Raw genomic sequence first — 24,793 nt, forward strand, 5'->3', positions numbered from 1 at the left:
CCCCCCTCGGATGTGAGATGGGTCCAAATAACCCGGCTCTTATAGGATTAAACGACTTTATTCATAAACCATATTATGCACTCATATATTTGTTTGCAAAAATTGATGTTCATCCAGTAACTTTACAATAACTTTTTGATACGTAGGCCTAAACATGCACCTTTTTATAGCAATAGGATTATAATGTTATGTCTGTAAACCTGAAGGCCATGCAGTATAAATAGAAGGAAACTGAAGGTAAAGAGCTATGTCGAAAGTTAATTAATAAAGGTCAGTTGAAGTTTTGTCGTGCGGATTGAATATAGGAGTGGGTAAACTCCTCGGTCTAGGTATAAGAGAGAGAGAAAGAGTGGTTGAGTATGTTGTTGTGTCCAGTCATCATGGTCATGCTGTGCGCTGATTTATGATGTATGCTGATCAGGAGAGTCTGTGCGCACACACAGTGTCCAGACTGACCAGTCTGGCTTGGTTTTGATTGTTGACGTTCTGCTACAACGGGTAACCTACTAGAAAGGAATTCGGTCATTGTTTCATTCATTGATATCTTTACGCTTCATCAGATTTCAAAGATTAAATAGGCAGTCTTAAATGTTCCACATTGCTCGTGTCGTTACATGTGATCATCCTAGGCAATCAATAAACACATTAATGGTCATCTCATAGAGTCAGCGGTCAGCGATGACTTCGGACAATAGCCAATCAGTCAGTCCCAGCATGGACCTACTGTGGACGTGAGTAATTTTCGTTTGTACAAGCATTGTTTTGAATAGATTAGAATTAAATTACGATGGAAATTATAAGCCTGCCACTGGAAAGGGAGATATGTTTATTTATCATGTCCTGTATTGCGTTTATTTTACAAATAATTTTTACTGTAAATCTTATATTTCAACAATAGACCATTAGACCTACATGTAGGGTTTAAAGCTTTTTACATTATCGTTGTACTTTTTTGCAAATAATTTTCATTCTATATATTTTATTTCAATATTTGCCTTAGCCCTTATTTGTTAAAAAAAACCCCAGATCATCAGGGGAAGTTCACTCTGAAGAAGAGTTTGTTGAATACCAGAAAAAAAGGTCATGAAAATATTCATTGGTGAAGGTTCGAGCCCAGGGGGGGGGGCACTCAGTATATAATGCATATTGGGTATGTGCCGCGGAGGGGACCCCCATTTTTACACTCAAATTTCCGTTCCAAGGCATAGCATTTTTGTCTTATTGAGATAAAGAACAAAAAAAAGCCGCTCCAAGGCATAGCATTTTCTTCTTATCTAGAAAAAAAAATAAAGAAATCCGCTCCAAAGCTTCGCATATATATCAGAGAATTATTCAAATTCTATGTTTTTGATTTATGACGTCATAGAGGAGCAGCTGCCCCATATTATGTTATGTGATATAAAATACATAAATTTCAAATTTACAATGGTTCATGATAACTATTTTTTTTTCTTTTCTGAAATGACATTGGCGACATCATACCTCGCATCAAAGAAAGAAAGAAGTATCTTCTATACAATTTTAGAAATTGGAGCGATCAGGCAACTTAACACTGTCTGTATGGACTGTGAGCTATATACTATAAACGACTTGAAATATACCTTTTGAGATAACTATTAGTAACAATGAGGTCAAATTAGCCAATAATCATATTTGTGTATAGAAAATTATATTCATCTTCTGAGTGGAAAGGCACATGTTTTCCTAATTGGGAACATAATCAGTGTACACAGTAAAAAAAAATAGCACGTTGTTTAAGCCTGTCACTCTAACAACAGGTTGTGTAAACTTTTTTGTGATTGCTTAAACTTTTAAACAACTTGTTTAAAAAGTTTGAACAGCTGTTTAAAAAGTTCAAACAGTTGTTTAAAAAGTTTAAACAGCAGATGTTAGTGTAACAAGCTTAAACAACGTGCTTATAATTTTAAGCAGCGTTTTTACAGTGTATATGAATTATCGAATATGAATTTGTGTGTTATTACAAGACTGCACTGCTGTGTGTTATTTACAAGACTGGTTAACGAACCAGGCCAGATATAAGTAGTTTAGGACTTGAGGTGGGGCTATTTAGGTGGAGTCTAAGACCCCCCCCCCTCTTTTCCCCGAATCCGTCACTGAAACAGGAGGCTGAAACGTCGCAAACCAAATCGATATTATTCATGCAGAATGGCTTTTTATGAGTTATGAAAAAACTCTGAACAAAGTACATGTGAGTGCGTTATAAAATTTGTGTCAATATTTACAGCATCGTCCGCTTATTTTCAGTCATACGTTTCCATCATAAAATGACTGTACGACACTGGCGGATCCACGGGAGGCACATCGGCTCGTGTCCCCTTAAGAGCCATAATCAAACATTTTAATGTAAAAATGCCATTTTTACCCAATTGTGCCTTCGATCCCCATCCCCTTTTTGAAAGCGAGGACCTTTCTTATTTTTGTTTTTGCTTGTCAAAATTTCATTGGGGAAAATGTGCATGCCCCTCCCCCCTTGGAAAATCCTGGATCCGCCCCTCCTGCACGATAAGACATAAAGTTACTGAATCAGTTTATGATCTGTATTGCGATATTGCCTTGTGACCAAAGGAGACATCAAGTAGCTTTACGAACACAACCCATTCACATACATAGAAACAAATTGTACAGGTGCAGTTATCACCTAATTACATAGACCTGATGAGAGTTGGAAGTAGTCCATATTTCACAAGTAGGTGAGTACTAGAGGTGAATAAAAAGCCATGCTACTGTCTAACATTTTACTTTCAAGTTTAACCTATCAAAAATTTCATACAAGGAGTTTTTGGTAGTAAACTGCTGATGTATCTACGACTAACTCATACGGGTTACTTGATTATTATACTTTTATAACAGGTTCTCGTCACCTTTAAACCATCCAGATCTTAAGTCTGCATAGGGAGAGCTAGAGATTGATTGGAACAAGAATTAGAACCAGCAATCATTACAGACATCATGGGTAAGTTTATTGATTCTAACACACCCAGTAGGGTCATGAGAGCGATACAAGAAACTAGTGTTCGATTCTAAAATAAAACGTACGTCCCTTTTGTAGTTGATTTCAATTTGATAAATCGCAATTCGTCTTTGATTTACGTTGCCATTGTGGGTCAACTTTCTTGCAAAGCGCCATTATTCTTGAATCTGGGACTTATACGATTTACTTGCATGGTCAAGTTCCTTGACAATTTTATTAGTAAATTATTACTCACATAGGCTGCATGTGTATACTTGATTATTAGGGATTAGTCGTTTTCTCAATAGTAAATTTCCTCTTTGGGCAGTAATCAAGAGATAACACATAGGCCCTATAGTATATTGTCTAATGTCCTCATGAAGAGAAAATGTAATTGAAGGGAAAATGTCGAGTAATACATTTAACCATTTTGTGTATTGGAGTTACTAACGTATAGATGGGGATGGGGGCTTGGGGGCTATGCCCCCCTCCCCCCAAAAAAGTTATTCGACCAAGAATAAAAGGAGAAAAGAGAAAAAAACGAAAGGCTAGTGGATGAAATATGATATAATTTTCTGAATAGTTTGTCAAAAGAATTGTTGCATACTTAATATGTTTGATTTTACTTTATACCGTTTTTATTCATACACTCCAGCTGTAAAGATTCTTTATCCGAACTCAAGGATACTTTTCGCTCTGATGTGTTTCTGGGGAGTAGCTAATTTTAACACACTCCGTATCAACCCGAGTGTCGCCATCACCGCTATGGCAGCATCCAATCACGGTTCAAGCAACTCGACACGTGACCACAATGAGACCAATCACGGATGTTTGAACCGAAATGAAGACGCAGAAGGAAATCACACAGATGACATTACGGTAAGTATGCTCTCCGAAGTCAGCATTTTGCTCTATCTGTGGAGAGTTCCATCCACATTTGTCATCCGATCGTTAGATCTGACAACTTTCTATGATTTTGATTGGCTGCAAAGCACTGCTTCTGTGGTAACTGCCGGATAAAACAAAACTTGTGAGATAAAACATCCCATAAGTCATGAAACGTTCACCTGTCCAGGCCTCCCACTTATTCATTTTCTTTCCCTACCCTGTTTGATAACCACCATCCACTATATTATAATAGCCAAATATTATGTAGCTATCAGCTCTTAAAAAATATGAAACATTCTTTTGTACAGCCTGAATTTTCTTGGAGCAGTCAAACACAAGAGCTTCTCCTCTCTGCATTCTTCATCGGGCTACCCATAACCCAACTCCCAGGCGGCTGGATCGGCGACAGAGTAGGCGGGAAATGGGTCGTAGCGACTGGAGCTGCGATGACTGCCATTATGAACATTCTTGTACCAGTAGCGGCCCGAACTGGAGCATCATATTTCTTCGTAGTCAGGTTATTAGCTGGGATATTCGAGGTAAAGATGGGACGAAAACTTGAAACAATAATTTTGTAATAATGACCCCCCCAAAAAAAAAAAAAAATCACATTGATAAACATAATGACTGATGATGTGGGATATGTATTTTACTTATGTTGTGAAACGGAAATCAATAAAATAAAATCAAATCTATTTATACACCCTTATATCGCGGGAAGTTTTGGTGCTCATAATTTTTTTCGTCCCAAAATGAAAATAGAATTGTTTAAAGTGATTCTCAATAGGCCAACCGCCAATAAACAGACTCTCATTGAAATATATTAATAAATGAATAAATAATAATGATAATAAAAGCATGACTTGTACAAAACCGAAAAATAGATTTTAAAAAATGAAAATAATGAAAGTGATAAATAATGAATTAACAATAAAAAATACTGAATTATAAAAGGACAAATTTAAATCAGGAAAAGGACGCTCTTATTTCCTCTCTCAATATTTTGACATTTTGCCTCTCTCTCTCTCTCTCTCTCTCACACACACACATACCCCCCACAAACGTCACACACACACACACACACACTCTATCTCTTTTTTGTTTCAAGGGTGCTGTAGTACCGGCCATGTTCAGACTGATCAGCAACTGGACTACAAACAAGACCAAGACTAGAGTGACATCATTTGCAATGGCAGGTGGGTGTATGGTGCAATCAAGGCGCCTTTATAGTATCTTCACAATGTTACATGGTGCGTTTCCAGTGTGTTCAGAGTGTGTATTCACAGTGTGTTCACATTTTCCCCTTTTGTGCCCCCGGTGTTTTTACATGTTCACCGCAGTGAACGGTGGATTTGAAAGTCCGTCACAGTGACCTTCAATATGTAGTGTGTTGTGTTAACAGTGTACGACAGTCTGTTTTGTAGTGCCTTCCTCGTCTCCCATAGTGTGTGCCAGTGTGTCCACAATAACGTTCACAGCGTATTCATAGTGTCTTCGCATTTTCCTTCAACAAGTTAAACGTGATCACAGCACGTGTTCAAAGAGTGTGGTGCGTTCCAAGTGTGTTCACAGTGTATATATCATCAGTGTGTTCACAGTAACCCGTCATGTACACCCAGTGTGGTCCCGGGGTGTGGCCACAGCAATGTCCACAGTGTGTTCATAGTAGCTTCAAAATTTTCCAACGGTATGTTGAGTGTGTCATTTGCATGTGTCCACAGTGTCCAATAGTGTGTTCACATTGATTGCATATTCCACTATTATTAGTCATTATCCCATCGAATTTAAGAGTGTTAAGATAATGCTCATATTGTAAGTTACCACAGTCTATATTTGACTTTCCACAGTATCGCTTTATACGCCCCACCACGTGAAACTGTAATTTTCTCCTCGTCTTTCTCGCTGTGACCACACTTTGTGATAAGGAGGCATATGAAGAGTTCAATAAAACAGACATATGCCTATCCAAACTGATAATCTAAACTTTCGATTTCAGTTACCAATGCACTGTAATGACTGTATTATATTGCTCAGTGTGGCGCACATTTCTATCAATATTATTTTCTCCATCATTTAAGTTGAAAACAATCGACTTATTTTTTATGTTTCAGGTAATCCATTTGGGCTGGCGATAGGACAAATTGTATCAGGTTTTATCTGCTCTACTCCTCAGCTTGGATGGCCTTTCTCATTCTACATCTTAGGTATAGTCCGGGTATAGTAAATCACCACCTTTTATCGGATTCATTCGATTGAAATAGTCTCTATATTTGCATGACATATTGCAACCCACATTTTGTTTAGATAGTGTATATTTTTTTTTGATTGCCGAATGAAAGAATGGCAGTACCCTCGAACTGCTAGCAGCACTTGGTTTCGATAAATGATTAATATAATTGCCGAATAAAGGAATTTTGTATGGACGTTGCTATCTTATGAAGACAACTATCTAATGCAGTCAATGAAATGATGAGGATTTACTTTAGTTGTATTTTATCTAAATTTCGACAACCTTTGAAACGAAACTGACGTATTTACCAGCATTACTAATTTCAATTACAATATGTTATCTTCTTTGTTTTAGGTTCCAGTTATCTTACTTGGGCCATCCTATGGGTTCTTATAATACGAGAGAGTCCGATTAAAACAAAGGAAAATTTAGAGGTTGGAGGCCAGTCAGAGAAGAAAGAGAGCAAAAAGGACAGTCAGATTAAAAAGGTGATTTTTTTTGTTCTAATTTGGTAAAAATTTTACGTTATGCAAACCTTCGTCAACTTTTAGAATTTCATCATTATTACATAATTTTGTCATCTTAAAAAAAAGTTTATTTGACTTTGTGTTAGACAGACCTTGTTTCTTTACTAAAAGGCATACAGCGATGTGGTGGTTCAGTGGAAAAAATCAGAACTTTGAACCACAAGGTTTAGCTATACATTCGCCACTCACGTGAAGTATCATGGGTACCTGGTAGAAAGAATGCTCCAGCATCTGAGCAGGGTAGAATATCTGTAGGTGAATGCGTAATAAACGAACACACCATTTGCCCTGTCATTGGATGATTTTAGTGACTTAATTGATTTCACATCATTTTTTCCTTCTTCTTTTCCTTTGTATTTAAGCCTCCCGCCACTGTGCCCGTCCGTGACCTGCTGACGTCACTTCCTGTATATTCATTTATTCTGATCCGGTTTGGTATACAAGGTTGGGTTGTAGGTACTCTTCTTACCAACCTACCTATCTATATGAAATACGTCCTTGGATTCTCCATTAGAGAGGTACGTTAATCTTTCACTTTCTCAACTTTCTTCTTCTCTCCTCCTCGTACTGTCCCTTCTTCTTTTTCATCATCGTCTCTTATATGTTTTCTTCTCTTAATATACTCCCTTCTTCGTCATCATCATCTTCTTCTTCTCCTCCTCCTTCTTCTTTCTCGTTTTTCTCATTGTTATTCCATTCTATTTCTTTTTTGTTATCCTTTTCCATTTCTAATCTGAAAATTAAAAATCTCACCATTTTTGCGACATTAAAACAATGATTTACTATATAAGCTGCAATTCTCGTATTTTAATGATTAGAATTACTTTTTTACATTTTATGATTGCTAGTTTTTTAATTGTCTACAAAAACAGAGTAGTTTGAATAGCAATCGTAAGAATAAAATGACTAGGTACACATACGCAGATTTTGTCAGGATTACAAATGTAGTAACCTTGAAACAGCACATTCTTCAACAAGATCTTGAAGAACGAAAAAAAACTGATTGAATTTAAGAATAACTGATACCCAGAACGAACTAAATATAAGATAACTTTTTATCTTTAAACCTTTATCATATTCTTTGTTTTCTTCAAGATTGGATTACTAGCGTCAATACCATATGTTTGTCAGACGATAATATCGATGATGACGTCACAGGTGGCTGACTCTTTGATTGGTCGAAATATTAGCGTTACGCTTATTCGCAAGGCAATGATGTGTTTTGGTATGTATGTTGTCTCTAGAACCAAAAATTAAAAAAAGGTTGAATTTTGTAATGTTCTGATTATGCTTCTACATATGTATCATCTTGCCAATCTCAACGTGCAAGACAAATAGTTCTTTCATATCCCTTCAACTTTTGTCTTTAAGAAATCAAGAGAAAGTGAACCTCCTAAAATTACTTACGGTCGGGCTTCTCTTCAAGAAATCTGATTCAGTTGTTCGGATTGTCATATTATTTTTAAGGAATGAGCACATGAATCACAACAGGAATGTTGTTATTATACCTATTTACAGGTGTTGTGATCATCGTTGCAACACTCCTTCCGGTTTCTTTCATCGGTTGCAATCGGTTCCTCGGTTTGGGTTTGATCGTAGTAGCGGCCACGGGAACCGGAATCACCTATCCGTCAATTTTCTCTAACGCAGTGGACTTGGCACCTCGGTTTTCGGGTACGCTGATGGGTCTTGCAAATACCGTCGCACTATCCGCCAGCTTTATATCACCAATAATAACTGGATATTTAGTGACGGACCAGGTAGGTCTAATTCGATACGAAAAATTGACGAAAGGAAGTTCCAGATTTCTTTGCAGAGCCTATGACACTGGCACATACCGTAGCATTATATTTAAATGTAAAAGACAAAATCATATTTTCCACTCTTGTTTTTTTTTTACAAAATTATAATCGAAATTGCAGTGAACAAAAATTGTTTCCCTCCGTATTATTCCCGATTGTACCATGCATGTTTTCACTTTATTTCTTTATTTTAACCTTTTCTAAACTTTGTTACTTTTTCATCTTGTGAGAAATGATGAATGTTAACTATCTTCGCAGAGAATTATTTTTACAAAATGATTCCCATGTTGAATATCGTTCTACTAGGTTTATCTCTCACTCTGGGACGAACATTCGGACTGCTGTTATAATTGATTAACAAAGCATGCTTTGTTAATTGTTATTTCAAATTTATTTTGATATACAGTCTGACCCGGAGCAATGGAGAGATGTTTTCTATATCGCATCAGGGATCGCAGTCTTTGTCACCATCTTCTTTCAAATATTTGGATCTGGAGAGGAACAAGCCTGGGCCAAAGACCACGAGACAGAAGATGAAAAATATACGGATAAATGTATTCATGTCAGCCATATAAGCACCAATGCAGTTCCCTATGTGGTCCCTACCAAAAATGATTACCAGAAAGAAGATTTAGAAGAAGGGTGCCATTCGAATCCTTCACTTGATATATAGGCCTAGATTTGTGAGGTTAACGTTAATTGGTCCAGCATAGTAACCCATCTTAGCAGAGAGCTTCGGAGGAAGAAACTCCCTGATCCTACACAGCAAAAACTGTGGTGTTAACCGGTGTACAATAGAGGACCACACCAGCTATTTTACACCGGTGTTAAATTGGTGGTGTTAGTTTTACACCTACAGGTGTTATTACAACACCTTTGGTTGTTACATTTACACTCTTTGGTGTTATGTTCAATCTCTAGGTTGTAATTTTAACACCTCAGGGTGCTCTATTAACACCAATTGATGTCAGTTTTAACACCACATTTTTGTACAATGTACAGGCCAGCAGCCTGTTATGTCGAAATAGCAAATCCCTTGAGAATGTCGTCCAAAAAAATAATTTAAAGGCAAACTTTTAAGGTTTGAAAACGTAAGATATTGTTCGAGAAAGAGAGAACCATTCGCAAAAATTTCTTCCTTTTTTTTTCTTAAAACTGTCAAACTACATGTAAAACTGTGCATGATCTGCGAGCTCTATTTTGGGTCTCTAATGTTGGACGTCGCAAAACTTTCGAGGCGCATTTGGAGAGGGAAAATATTCCAGTTGTATTTGAAATGTATTTCAACTGCACTCCAAAAGTGTTTTTATCAGGTTTTGGCATTCGAACGACATTCAATTTGTTTCTTCTATAATGATAAGAATGGCGATACCATTGATATTGATAAGTGGCATCTCTCTCGAGTTTCATCTTTCCATCACGCAAGTCATATTTTGATATTTTCATTTCATTTATTTTTCCATTTCCAACAATCATTTACATTTACAATAATTTTGTTACATACATCTTGATATTATTATAATCAATAAGACAAAGAAACTTATTATGTATAATAATCAAGATAACAGGTCGGAAACGGAGGAAGCTGCTAAAAAGCAAAGCTTGTACGATGCAGCCTCCTATATATATACGTATGAACAATGTAAACAAAACACAAATACAACATGGTAGAAATTTGAAATTAAATCTATCTGAATGAATAGTTTAAAAAAAAAAAAAGAAAGAAAAAGAAAATGAGAGAAAAAAGCAAGATCAGTGGCCTCCAGATTCTTGCCCCGACACTCACAGCGAATATATGGATCAACAGGAAAACGAAATATATCATATTTCACAGACCAATGGACGCTAGGATACCGTATACTCTTACTAAATAATCAAACAACTATTGTGAATTTCGGTTCAAATTAATGTGATGTTAATTCGATCTTTATTTACAATTAAAATATCTTTATTAAAAGTATACGTTCTATTTTAGTAAACATATGAATATATTATATAAATATATATTTTCAGAAGGTATGTATATACAGTGCGTATCAAAAAAAGTTTACAATTTGAAAAAGCCTTGGGAATTAAAGAATATACAATATGTGGGTAATTTTTTCACATATGATCTTGGGTTTGGGTCTCATTTATCTAATGAAAGTAAAAGTTTTGACGGAATGTTACACTTGTCAAGTGTAACATTCCGTCCATTTTTGTAAAGCTCGCAGAAATCTGTTTGCGCAGAAATGCTTGCTTTCACGCTGTGTCAAGGGGAAAGGGTGAAATCAAACTTTCCCTGCTAAACATTTCTCATACATTTCCCTTGCACTTTAAGTCAATTGAAATAAAAGGGATACATTCAAGCATTTTGCAACAATTTTGCCACCCAAATTGAAATTTCAGCACTTGGTAAGCGCAACCTTTACACTTTTTGTGCCAGCTGGATCTGAGGACATAACTGAATCTGATCAAAAGTTTATATCAGACATCTCCAGCATTTTTTTCACTAAGTTTCATCATTTAAAGTGGGTTTTCATTTTTCACGTAATACTTGTTTCTCCACACTTTTCCCAAGCTTGACAATGATTAACAAAATGAAAATCAAGCCTAAGCCATTTCATGTAAATCACAGCTCAGTGTAAAGCAAATATCGTCACGATGGCCTCAGTGTATGGGGGAGTGGGTCGGGGTGAAATGCACTTTTAGAAGTGTTTTGGGCAAAGAAACAAGTCAAGAAAGGTAAAACGGATATCTTCAAATCAGTTCAACTAGCTAAATTACATGTGTTCTTCATGATTAAGGTCTACTTTTATTCGCATATCTATTTCAAAGTTCTGCGCAAATCATTTTTCACTAACTTTTCAAAATTAAGTGGTGCTCACTCAAGCAGAAATATTTTTTGAAAGTTATATCGTCATTTGCTTAAATGGGTCTGTACCAATGTTAAAATGTGGAAAAATCTTCAGGATATTACAAATGTATAATTTTACAGAATTTTTTCAAAGTGTAAACTTTTTTTTGATACGCACTGTATAATCTTGAGACTAAAATATCAGAACGTTGCATTAATTATGCGTAATGGTCTAGGAACTTTTTGAATAGTTTTGGTCTTAAGCTGGTTCTGTTTAACTGACTATGCCGTCACCTGTCTTAACGTGCAATGAGGTATAAAACTATATGAATATCCAAATGGATAAGGTATGAACATGATCAAGGGCGGATCCAGGATTTTCCAAAGGGAGGGGGGGCATATTTTTCCAAGGAAAAATTTGACAGGCCCCTTAAGGTTTTCACCTAAAATCGGAGGTCATTTAATTCGTCCCCGAAAAAAGTTTTGACAAGCAAAAAGGAGGAGGGCATGCTTCTGTTTTAACCGCATTTTTACATTACAAATTTTAATTGTGCCTCTCAAAGGGTGGGGGCACGGGCCAGCTTAACCCCACCCCCTGGATCCGCCAGTGAACATGATGACTAGGCCCCCTATCAACTTTCTTTTTGTTTGTTTAGTTATTTTATTCTAAGTTATGCATGCTCGAGCCGTTGATAAAGAAAATGTTGTTTTATAGGGATATGTCGAACATTGAAATCTACTTTATTACAGTACTCACCAGGGCTCCGTAACACAAATGTTTGCAATCAATCGCTAAATACCAATGACCAATCAAGATCATCGTTGCATGCGCACTCTGTTTCAAATATTGACTTGGAGCCAATGAGTGTGGTTTTTTCATATTTGCAATTCATCGCGCAAACCTCTGTCTTACGGAGCCCAGGACCTTGTATCATTGCTTACAAGTTACAGTGAACTTTTCACTTTAAAATGTCGCGTTTTTTTTAAAATACTATTTTTTCGTTCTAAATTTTTACCTGATAAGAAGTTTTTACATTATATTAATTTTGTTTTACTTTTATGTACTTGTATGTTTCGGTGTTTATTTCGTGCTATCATCCACAAAATATGGTTGTTGCCTCCGTATGCTTTTTGATAATAGGTATCAAAAATACCTGAATAAATGGCTTGATACATGCTTTTTCTCTTTTTGTTTCATTGTGGTTGACTTTCTTCGAGCTGATATAAGGCGTCGAGTCATTTTGTCCATCTTTTATTCGATTAAAGTCTAATGTCCAAAGAAGATTAAACATGGTTCATACGAAATGCACATTTCATTTAGTATCCAAGATAAGCTTCATTTAAAAAAAAATTCTATATCAGTTCAGTAACATTTATTTCCAAAGGCTAAGCATAATTCACATGACAGCACTCAAAGTACATCTTGTAGCTAATGGACCGCAGATGCATTTAAATTGGAATTATAAAAATTGTGATCGAAGTTTCAACCAGCATACTTCAGTCGTCATCAGAATTCAAATAATCATCCAACCTAAAAAAAAAATGGTCAATATGTGATGTTCACTGCCTAAAAACAGGTAAATATTAAACCTAGTATAGAGAATTTATTTACAGTTTTAATTATTGAATAATAATTATATACTTTAAGTTCATACCGCATGGGATTATATTGTTTTGTATTGTATCCGAATCTTCCACATGATCGTGGCTAGCTTTCCAAAATCAATAACCATAAATAAAAACCTTTGTAAGTCATTGTAAGAGGGAACACTTGGGCGTGCCCCGACAAATCCGCTGACCATCTAAATTTTGAAAAAGTTCATATTTCAAAATCTTGCCCATTGTCATAACCATGGTTCGAATAAAGTTCAATTTCCTTGGCATTCTCGACATCCTCTGTCTCGTCGTCTTTGACCCATTTCTGATCTTCTCCCGATCCAAACGTATGGAAGAAAATAGCGGAAAAAGCTGTGATTGCTGAAGCGATGTAGAACACATACCTCCAGCTTACAGGATCATACTGTGATTATGAAAAAAAAATAATGGAAAAATATAGGAATGCATGAATTGAGACTTTCGTCGGAAGGACTTGAAAAATCAACAGGAGAATGGCCTCTGGATCGCAATGCTGATGATCAAAATGATGTTTGTTTACAAAGGGAGCCTTGGTATGATGTACGAATAACAACAAGTATCTATTTATTCAATTATTCATACATCGATTTCTGATTATTGGATGAATTTTTCTGCTGGTATTTCCACAAAATGTTTCTACGCAATCAAATGCAACCGCATACTCCCCCTTCCCTCAATCGATAAATGGTGGCGTTATCTTAAGTGTTCTGTAAAGTTGCATCGCGTCATAACATAATATAACACTTTTGCAACATATATCAAGGAGAATGCAGTGCTAAGGAAGAAAAGAAAAGATTCTGTTATAATTATATCGATGGTGAAGCAGAAAGAGAAAGAAATTGAGAAATGAGCTAGGGGAACAACAAGTATAATAAGGCCCGAATACGAAATTTCATGAAGAAGATACACACATTTTTCTGAAAGCATTTTTTTTACAATGGCAGTGATGAAGTTGTTGAGTCATATAATATTTTTTTTTTAAATCATGTACCTGGTCGACAATTAGTATTCCAGTTATCATCGGAGATATAAAACTCGCGGATATCCCAATGGTATTTGATATTCCATATAGAGTACCCGTTGACCGGGGCGCCAAATCAACTGTATTCGAGAAAACCGACGGATACGCCACACCGGTTCCTATGGTTGCGATGATCACCAGTGCCATGCCGAAATACCGGTTACATACGAGAAAAGCAACCGGTATAAGTGACCCAGCTATCATTATGGCACCTTAAAAAACATAAAGCAACATTAAAAGTGACAAAACTGAAATTAAATCCACATAAAGCATCCTTAAATGTTTCCTTAAAAATAACTTCCTATGTATATTTCAGGATTAAATGCGAATAATCTTTCCTTAAAGTCTGAAGTACTATTCTTTTCATGATATTTTTTTATCTATTAAGGCGGTTCCAATTATAGAGCTCGTGATTTTTGCATTATGTGAGGGGGTGATCTTTAGGCATTGAACATAATAATGCTTGCATCCTATTCTGATTATTGTTTCAATGGAAAGGATGCATAGTGATGAATGCCAACCTCCCGCCTCCACCCCCAGGAAAAAAAATCAATTTGATATAATAGAGATTCAACAAGATCATAATTCGCGGGAAAATAATGATATATAGATCATGTTTAGCTGGTAATAATACGCACCAATGCTTGCTGATGTCTTTCGAACCTTCGTCACACTGGTGCCTCGACCAATGAGAAAGTCTGATATCTGTGACGTAATTATACACGTAATCATTTGGCAGATGTAGGGAACAGAGGCTAGAAGTCCAACCTTACAATGATATTAAGACAAAAAAAATGAATGAGAAATCATGATTCACTGGTCGTGTTGTTGGTTTGGTTGCTTTAGTTTCGGTATTATAACGAAATTTCTACCCCCCCCCCAAAAAAAAAAAGCATTAACGAATTTCACGAGAGAGGGTTTCCAACCTTCACGTTGACATGGTTAGGTTAATGGTAGCGGTGAAAAGTTAACTTTTTTATACAGAATAACATTAAAATAATGAAGAAAAAGAGAAACAAATAGAAGAAAAAGAAATTACAACTTTAATTTACCCTTTTTTGCACGCGTTGGATTGTTTTTTATTTTGATTTTTTAGACCCCCTTACCTCTCTCACTTTGAATCCTAGGATGTACTTCATGAAGATAGGAAGGTTGGTGAGAAGAGTTCCCACAACCCAACCGTGGATTGAAAATCGCAGGATGATCAAGGCATACACAGGAAGTGACGTCAGAACTTTGAATATTGGGTAGGATTTCTGGGTGATGAGGATGAAATTAAAGACTGTGAGATACATCAGTCGACAGGTCCCAAGTAAGTGGCCTCTTTCGTCCAAGTGATATTCATGACTTGAGATGTTTTGCATATTTAATGAGCTTGATGCGGACCAAAACACCTCTTTTCATTCGGCCATTGCTGCTCTAATTGTGCATCGAATTTCATGATTTTGATATCATTGTAAAGAAAAAAAATTATTCTTTCAAGTCAATGGTTTGAATTTATTCAAAGAATTTGTAATATAGGTTAAAAATTTTGATGTAAAATATGCTACAAAATAATTATTTTCACCTTACAAAAGCTGCTATTTTCACACTTTATTTTGGTTTGAGCCAAATTATTTTTGAACCATGATAAAGCTGAATATGTATGCTTTAAAATAGTATAGGTTTCAAAATAAGAATTGGTTTAATCGGGTCAAGATCACACTTTTCATTGATATTGTCATACAAAGAGGATACGAGTACTTTGACATTTGTTTTTGTAACTACATTTATGGAAGCCATGATTATTATGGGATCCGTGATATAGTTGTAACCCTTTATGATATACAGGCATCAAAAAGCCCCCTTAAGAAAAGAAAAGAAAAAAAAACGAAGTCAGAGATAAAATCACGTCTCTCATTTCGTAAGGGATCGTATGGCATTTGCGTTTTTTTTTAATATATACCCACAAATTCATTGATGGAGATAGACAATGGAAAGTTAAAGAGGTTTGAAAAGTCATGGCGCTGATCAAGGGAGGGCATTTGGGGCACACTCTCATCATTACCAGTCCCCCTACCTCCAAACTGATCCCTTGATATTTCTTAGATATTTTATGTGACCCTCCACTGCATCCACCTCCAGAAAGATGAGTTTGATAAAGTGAAATAAAAAAAAATAGTATGGGCTGTGTTACGAACAAAATTATTCATTTTAGTGCAGTGATTTTGGAGCATTTCTACTTGACCTTTAAGAAAAAGCAGAAACCTGCTCTCAGAATAACTAACCTTCTTCGAATTATTTTCCTGTTTTTGTTGTATGTCATCATTGTGAGATACATCTTCACTCGAAGCCGGTGTATCTTCATCAGGTTTTTCTTTGATGAAGAGTCCCCAACACATTGCCCAAACAAGGGCGTTTGAACCTGTACACCACAAAACAAAACGTGTTTGGGATCATTTGGTGCAGTTGAGGGTTGTATTAGTTTGAACTTTAACATTAACATTTTCATATTCAATGTTACTATTACCATCATTGTCATGGTATTATCATCATCTTTACAATCATAATCTTCTTTATTGGCATCACTACCACTACAACATCACCACAAGCACCACCAATTATAATCATAATCATCAGGGGCCGTTGCATAAAACTTTTTACCTGAGAAAACTCAGGTTGATTTACCGGAGTTTTCTCAGGTAGAAAGTTTTATGCAACAGGCCCCAGCAGTAGCAGCATCACCATTGCACTATAACAGGTAAAAAAATTAAGGGGGAACCACAATTTTTTATGGGGGTTTACATGAATATAGGGGGGACGCAAGAAAAAAATTTGACAAGTAAAAAAAAAAGTTTATCAACATAAATCTTAGGGGGCCACCGCCCCCCCCCCACCTCAAATTTATGGGGGCAGGACCACCCCGTCATCATCACGACCATTATCACCGGCATCGTCATCATCATTTCATTGGTGTAAAATTTCATGATTTTAAATTCCAAACACGTTATTTTATTACAAGATTCATTCCCAGGCGCGGACCACGGGGGGGGGGGGGGATACAAGTATTATGGAGCAGTACACCGTTGAATAAAGTTGAATTGAACTTTTAACATTTTCATTTTATTCAGAAATATATTTCTGAGCATCCTCCAATTGAAAAGACCTATTCCATTTTATTTGACAAATATATACACCGCGATCAAAAGGGTAGTCCACCCTAACCACAATTGGATTTTAAAAAAGCAGAAAAGTCCAGTATATCACGAGTTTGTACTGTTTTGATTAAGTGACAACAGCAAACGCGAGTAGTTGCTAGTCGTGATATAAATCACATAAATTCAAACTCTTGAATGATTAATAATTAAATAGCATTTCACATAACAATGTCAAAAGCAAAGCTAGAGATAATGTCAATTCATGGAATTCATGTAAAGTGACATAATATGGAGGGGGGGGGGGGTTCTCGCATGAGACGTCAAAAATAAATCTGCTATTCTCTAATGGATTGTTGGCAAACCTTAATTGATTATGTTCCTCCCCTTAACATTTATATCCTACCTAAGATATAGAATGAGAAAGGCCATCCAAGCCAGGGAGTTGAGCATATCAAACCAGATAGAGTCTGACCTACAGCCATTCCGAATGGAGCACCTGAAAAATTACAAAATGATGAGTTCTTTTGTCAAAATCATCGAATTTTTTCCTTCATTTCCAAGTTTTTGTTGACGATCCTACAAGCTTCACCAGACCTCCGTTGATCGTCTGAGTCCCGTATATTGATCAAAACTCTTTGGCCCGTATTCTGAAGTCGGGTTTAACTTAAACTCAGGTTTAAAGTTGTGGCTTAAGTATGGATAGCCAAAAAAAATTCTTACATATATCACTAACAGAAGAGATATCACATTTCATCTCATTTTAATCTCAAACCATTCATAATTGTCTCGGAAGTATAAATAAATGATTTGTCTTCACCATCGATGAATCAGTAAAGAGCACAGTAAACATAAGAAACATACAACTGAATACAAATTTTGACACGTTTGGCTTCCAATAATTTTAGCACAGAGTTAGACCACGGTCTAAGTTAAACCCGACTTGAGAATACGGGCCTTTGAGCTGCTACACCAATCATAATTATGTCCTTTATGATCAGTGCCCCGTGCCACAAACCTTAACGATTGATCGTCTCTACGATTTATTGCATTAATTATTGTGTAAACAACCGTAAAAATCGGCGTTACGATCGATCACTACGCTTTGTGTCACGGGGCACTGATCATATTAATAGATGACGCATATTAATTGCTGCAGGCCTGCGGCAGCTCAAAAACCTTTGATCATCTGTCGAGCCAGAGTTCGAGCCATAAGATAATATCATGTTTTCGCAACTGGAACGGGGACGGACTCGAAAACATAGTAAATCTATTGAAAATGCCAGTCAAATCACAAAGAACAGCTGAGAGGTCTTTGTCGAAAATGGGTGAAGCGGGACAGCAGATCGTCCTAAGATTCGGAGCAGACGAAAAATTGCAAATATATCGTTTGTCCAGCGTCACGGACGACACCGCTGTTTTGATTCACCGATTTTCGACAAAGACTGAGAACTTTTAGAAATAGATTGTTTACGTTCCAGAAAGCGTGTGCGTAGTTGTGAAAACTGACTACTTCATAATTACCTTGTTTACACATAATCGGCTTTTGGTTCAGAACCAAAAGCCGATGCAGAATCGGCTTTCGGTTTATCTTGCACTGCGTTACACGCTGTTACAGCTCGCGGTTCTGAACCGCGAGCCGATGCAAGTTGAATCGCGTTTACACGCTACGAAAAAGCCGATTAAGTGTATGCATGGTAAATCTCTAGATAGATCGTCGCGTCGTGTCTCGTGTTATCACAACGCGATCAGTTCGATGATCACTGGATATTATACTTTAAACCAATTGAAAACGTAAAATTGATGGTTGCCATGGGAATTCGGTAGTCATTGTGTGAAGGTCGGCAACGAGGACTACATACTACTTCAACGGAAACTACTTCATTTAATTTGCAGAGATTTGTCGAGGAAAAGGAAACAATTGATTTTTCCTATCACTGCAAAAATAATCAACTAAGCATAAATTATGTCAGGACGGATTGTTTCACTTCTTGTATATTATACAAATTTGAGTAAATCTACACTTGCCATTAAACAATGATGAAGCAATTTACATAGTAAACATAATACAACATAACAGCAATTAATGGATGAAACTGAATCTTTAACATCAAAATAAGAAATATGCATAGTCAGTTTCGCAAAGTTACTTGCTCAAATTATAAAAACACTCGATAACATGGAATTTCACATGAAAAGGATATATTATGATCAAAACTATAAGAAACAAAGTTGTAAACGCACATCTAAACCACCGGACTGTATGAGATTGAATTGAAATAGAATATTTACCAGCTAGAGCGAACGATGATATTCTTGTGTTGGTATCAACTGTTGACCATTTCCCGAGTAACGTGAACATAGCAGGAACAACAGTGCCCTTTGAATCATATTATCACAAAAATATTGCGAATTATGTTATTATGATACTGGCCTTGAGATATCCTAAGGATCCTTACACACTGTCAAAAATGAAGTGTTAATTTAGCACTTAAAGTGCTTGTATAGTGACTGCACTACGAGTGCTCATTTTCTAGTTTAAATTTGAACTAAAAAAATCAGCACTCGTAGTGCAGCAGTCACTATGCAAGCACTTCATTTTTTATACAGTGCATATTCAATTATTTACAATAATCTTTTTTTTTCTGTTTTCTCCCCCCGTTTTTCCTATTTCCAGTAGATGTAAATATTTTGGTTATTCTCCATTGCTGCCACGCATTCAAGCTTTGCTTTTGTTGCAACCATCTTATTTATTGCGTAACAGAAAATACCACTTAAATTGTTTATTCATGTATAATGCATACATTTGATGGTTTCTATATAATTTTATTTTGTTCATTGTCTTGATGCCAATATTCTCTGTTCCCGATTTTTGTTGTGAAAAATGAAATTCAATGAAATGAAATAACACATCATTTTGTATGAAAAAAGAGGCCTCCCCCACCATCGCCTCGACATCACAGATGATTACGTCGACTTTGATCATCATTTCCATTTCCGCAGTTTATGCAAGCATTTCATAAAGAGGTTTGTCTGTGATTGTTACTGGGGTGTCTGCACCCAGCCAATCAGTAGCAAGGATTCACAGTAGCTTATAACATCTTTCGGTGAACACGACCATGACGACAGAGTAATTTGGCCTGAACTCGATAGGAAACAGTAATACCATGGACCCTAGTAATACAATCAGTCACGCACAATAATAGTCAATAATTATGGGTTATGGTTATGATTATAGTTATTTCAAAAGTACACTTTACAAACATTTCTCACGCAGTTGGGACGCATTTCCATTTTTTGTTTTATTCAAAATTGAATCCCTCATGTTTATCACTGTTTTTGAAACTGCTTGCACGACTAGTGAAGCATGATAACGCATTGTCACTCCGCTTCATACCAATGAAAATGTTTTGTCACGGCTTGGTGTTTTTCTTTCATTTTCAGTTGGACAATGTCGATCTCACGACTGAACAAGGATTGAATAGTTTGAACTTAAGGGGCGGTGACAAGGTGGGGGGGGGGCAACCATCCACATGATTTTTCATGTCGGGAAGGGGTGAGAAAAGGGAAGATGAGAAAGATGAAGGGTACAAGTTATGAGCTATATTAATAAAGAAAAAAACACCCGCCCCTCCCTATCAAAGTTTCCTGCCGATGTCCCTGTGTTACTTTGTTGGTGTGCAACTCTTGGAACGGAAATGCATATCAACTTTATGGCAAAGACGCCAAACAAAAAGTATTTCCCCTTTTAATATCTGGGATCATGTGACAATTGTTTTTTTTCAATTCTTATTGTGAGAGTATTTGAAAAGGGGAAGTTTACCCTAACGAAAAGTTTATTGCAAAAATCGGAGAAAAAATAATAAAAACATATTGGTTACGGTTCGAGGAAAATCCATCAAAGATTTGAAAAGTCATAGAATTTTTTTTTTTTTCATATGTGACGTCACGTGCCAGCAGCTTCACACTATATTCCTCCCTAATACTTCCCTATCTGAATTATGGAATAATGACATGGGGTAACGCCAACAAATATCTTACAGACAAAATTCTCATCTTACAAAAGAACATTATAAGAATTATACATAATGCTCCTCCTCGTTCTCATACTAACAATTTATTTTACAAGTCCAATATTTTAAAACTTCCAGATCTATTTTTTTTTCAAACAGGGCAATTTATGTACAAATTGAATTCAAACGAACTCCCAAACATATTAATTAACATGTTTACAAAAAATAACGCCATTCACAATTACCCAACAAGACAATCACTCCGTTTTCACCTTCCCCGTACCCGCACTCAACTCGCACAAAAAACAATTTCCTTTTACGGTCCTAAATACTGGAATACACTCAGTCACGACATCATTAACTCCGTTAGTCTGAACTGTTTTAAAATCAAGCTAAAAAAGCACATTCTCGAATCTTATAGAGTAAGTCCAAATTGAGCGCTCAGGACCCAACTTCTCTCTTTCTCTCTCTCTTCTTTCCTCTATGTCCTTCCCTTTCATCTGCCATCACCCTTATTCCCCCCCCCCTTCATTCTCTTTCATCCACACAGGTGCACCAGTCTTTCTTCTCGGTTATCTATCTTTTCACTTTCATCCATCATTTCCGTACTCCATCCATCACAATAGCTTTCTTACGATTTTTTTTTCTCGTTCTTGCATTTATACTTATACCTACAAACGTGTCTTTTAACTTATTCTTTGAGGAATCCACACTCAACAAGCCCTGCTTTTTAGTGGATCCCTCCATTTCCTCAACATTTATTTAAATAGTAAAGATGAATAAAATAAATCATATGCAAAACTCTTTAACATGAATAGTCTGCAGCTATCTGCAGATTATCTAGTTCATCGTAAATATCATTATTATTATGATTATATTGTTTCGTGTCTATTGTATATATTTACTTATATATGCCACATTGTCATACTGTATATACTTGCATATTCATTTATATCTTTGTAATGATTTCTTTTGCTGTTAAAATTGATTTGAGTTGAAATGAAATAAACCAAACTGAACTGAAAAAAAAATTACTAAAATTAATGAAATGTATTTTCTAAAAAAATAATAAAATGCGTTTATTATAGTTATAGTTTATCAACAAACAAATTATTCAACACCCGCTCCTGAAAGAATAATTTGTTTAGTCATCATGAGCCATTAAATAATTGAAATTTATGCATATACACTATTACATAACGATACGGAGCAGCTGCTCGTCTATGACGTCACAAATTAAAAAATCAAATTTCTAATAATTTTCTTCTTCTTTAATGGATTTTCCGAGTCCTCAAACCTTCACCAATATTTCTTTTTTTGTTATTTTTCCTGCTATTTTTACAATGAAATTTTTGTCAAGGTGAACTTCCCCTTAAGGATAATTATCATTTTCGACAAATTGAGGGACTGGTGATATCTTTACTTCTTTTCGCTTGTAATGTTAACTGACAAACAAAATCGATCAACTTTCTATATATACCTGCTCTGTGCCCCATATTGCAAAATCCTAATATGGTCAATGTAATCAATAGTTAATCAGTATGCCTGACTCACCTCAGCTAGTCCAGCCAACAGCCTCACCCCAAAGAAATACCCAGCTCCTGTCCTTGCTGCTACAGGAACTAGCATGTTCATTGCAGCCGTCACTACACCTCCAATCATGACTACCCATTTCCCGCCTACTCTATCGGCGAGCCAGCCGCCTGGGAGTTGGGTTATGGGTAGTCCGATGAAGAATGCGGAGAGAAGAAGCTCTTGTGTTCGACTGCTCCAAGAAAATTCAGGCTATAATCAGGAAAATAATTTAATTGATGTCTCCTTCATGCACTATGAGAAGAAAAGTACAACTTTATTCTTTTCTAGTAATGCCACTCTGAACACAATTTTATATAGGCCTGTAGATTACATTTCGCACCTTTCTGCATATGATCTGAAAGAATCCAACGCTTTGCACTTTGGTGTTCTAAGACAAGATAGAAAGTACCAATTTGCATCTGTTATATTGTGATAAGGAAATATGATTTCTTCAGGATGTAAATCTACTCGCTGGTTTTTTTTTTATTTGGCTTTGTACGGTTGCTTTAAGAGCCTACTTGATGGAGTTACATACATGACATATATCATCGTCGCATGCACTTTCCTTATAGGTCATGGAAAAATCAGGAATATCATCTGAAAACAATCATTAAAAATTAAGCGCAGGCCCATGGATACAATGATGAGATGAATTCTACTCAGGAGGAAACATCATAGATTTATATTTCCTTTCTCTTTCCTATATTTTCTCAAAAAATTCCTCAGCTTCAGGACTAAAAATATATGATTTTTTTTGGTTATTTAATTCATCCTAGATCATTATTAGTGCTTTTTGTTTGAGGATCATATTTTTCTTTTGTTTCTTTTTTTTACCTTGATATCCGTATCATCAGCATCTTCTGTGATTCCATCATTGATACACGCATGCGTAGAGTTGTTTGGACCACGTGATGCATTTTCTTTTGTGTGATTGGATACAGCCATCGCCGTAATGGCGACGCTAGGGTTGATACGTAAAGAATCCATGGAAGTCACACACCAAAAGCACATGAAGGCAAAGAACATTCTTGAGTTTGGTTGCCATCTTTTTCTATCTTTCGGAGGCGCTAAATATTAACGAAAAATAAGAATAATTAACAATGACTTATACAGCGTCAAATAAAAATATCTAAACGCTTTACAATAAATTCACAACATGACTATTTCAATACATTGAGCACTGGTCAAATAATCAGACTTAATAGACCAGTTCGTAGTTACTTCATGGGCAATTTTGGTCAAATTACCTTTCATTTCTTTCATTATGATAGGCAGATTTCAAAGCAAGATATTACGTAAGCTTGCCTTACATAGCAGGATGAAGAAATTGAATAGATCAGGTGACTAGAATAGCACACCAATGAACACTTAATGAAGGTATCTGTTGCATTCCTACTTTGAATGCACATCTTAGCATGTTGCACAATGTACTTGACAAACTGAAATACCAGTCGTTCGTGGAAGCATTGTTGTTTTTTGTGGATGTAAATGAAAACGACAATTAGAAAGAATATATGAATAATCAAGACATCAAAGTTGGTGCTTATCTCATTAGATTTTAAAGCACCATGTCACTTTAGTACAAATGACCTTCTTCTGATCATGCGTAGAATCTTTTGATCATGCGCAGAAAGGAACTACGAACTGGCTTATTATTGTTACTAGAAATTGTGACTTCAGCGCTAAATACTTTGAGTGAATTAAGAGAAGAAAGATTTCATAAGCAGTATACGGGGAGTGAGTTCCAGAGTAAAAGAACCACATCTGAGTAGGCTCTGTCGTCGTAGGCAAATTCTATATTTTACTTTTAAAAATAAGATCTGAAAATTAAGTGAATATACTCACCCATTTTTGTTACCACTAGCCTTCGATAGCTTTATGCATTATTCCTTTGAAATAAACTCTGCTTGAAGAAGTTCAAGATCAGCTGATGGTAAAATGCTCGATTTAAAATATAACAACAAAAAAATAAAATAACTATGGATGACTTAAATATTTGTTATGTAAAAAAAATATCTGAATAAGTAGTTAACACTTAATGTACATAAGTAGAATTTATTATTTGTAATTATTCTCGATTTTTTTCAGTAGATTTACAGTCTTTTAATTTATTTGATTTTCTTGATTTATCTAGGTTCAATATGCATTTGCGAAAATCCAC

The 24,793-nt window shown here is 35.9% G+C and overlaps 2 protein-coding genes across 2 annotated transcripts; one reads left to right on the forward strand and one right to left on the reverse strand.

The window, feature by feature from the left end:
- Positions 1 to 494: 494 nt before the first annotated feature.
- On the forward strand, positions 495 to 9,251 carry LOC121413336 (sialin-like). Its single transcript, XM_041606121.1, has 11 exons — positions 495 to 731; positions 2,872 to 2,974; positions 3,627 to 3,850; positions 4,168 to 4,398; positions 4,968 to 5,055; positions 5,971 to 6,063; positions 6,444 to 6,577; positions 6,979 to 7,134; positions 7,712 to 7,841; positions 8,135 to 8,376; positions 8,825 to 9,251. The coding sequence occupies exons 2-11, from the start codon at positions 2,971 to 2,973 to the stop codon at positions 9,089 to 9,091; spliced, it is 1,569 nt and encodes a 522-aa protein (XP_041462055.1). The 5' UTR covers positions 495 to 731; positions 2,872 to 2,970; the 3' UTR covers positions 9,092 to 9,251.
- Positions 9,252 to 13,073: 3,822 nt separating this feature from the next.
- LOC121412477 (sialin-like) lies at positions 13,074 to 23,703 on the reverse strand (the record flags this gene model as incomplete). The annotated part of the gene is made up of 9 exons (XM_041605290.1): positions 13,074 to 13,274; positions 13,881 to 14,122; positions 14,549 to 14,678; positions 15,017 to 15,166; positions 16,178 to 16,314; positions 17,451 to 17,543; positions 19,337 to 19,424; positions 22,612 to 22,842; positions 23,467 to 23,703. Coding segments are annotated over 9 exons (1,509 nt in total), but the record flags the coding sequence as incomplete, so codon positions are not given.
- Between the last annotated feature and the right edge of the window lie 1,090 nt (positions 23,704 to 24,793).

This window comes from Lytechinus variegatus, chromosome 4, assembly GCF_018143015.1.
Source record: "Lytechinus variegatus isolate NC3 chromosome 4, Lvar_3.0, whole genome shotgun sequence".
NCBI lineage: Eukaryota > Metazoa > Echinodermata > Echinoidea > Temnopleuroida > Toxopneustidae > Lytechinus > Lytechinus variegatus.

Bases quoted from the DNA above. Each gene is read 5' to 3' on its own strand.
- LOC121413336 (XM_041606121.1), top strand. The intron at 3,851-4,167 runs GTAAGTATGCTC...TCTTTTGTACAG, and splicing joins ATCACACAGATGACATTACG to CCTGAATTTTCTTGGAGCAG. The intron at 7,135-7,711 runs GTACGTTAATCT...GTTTTCTTCAAG, and splicing joins TTGGATTCTCCATTAGAGAG to ATTGGATTACTAGCGTCAAT.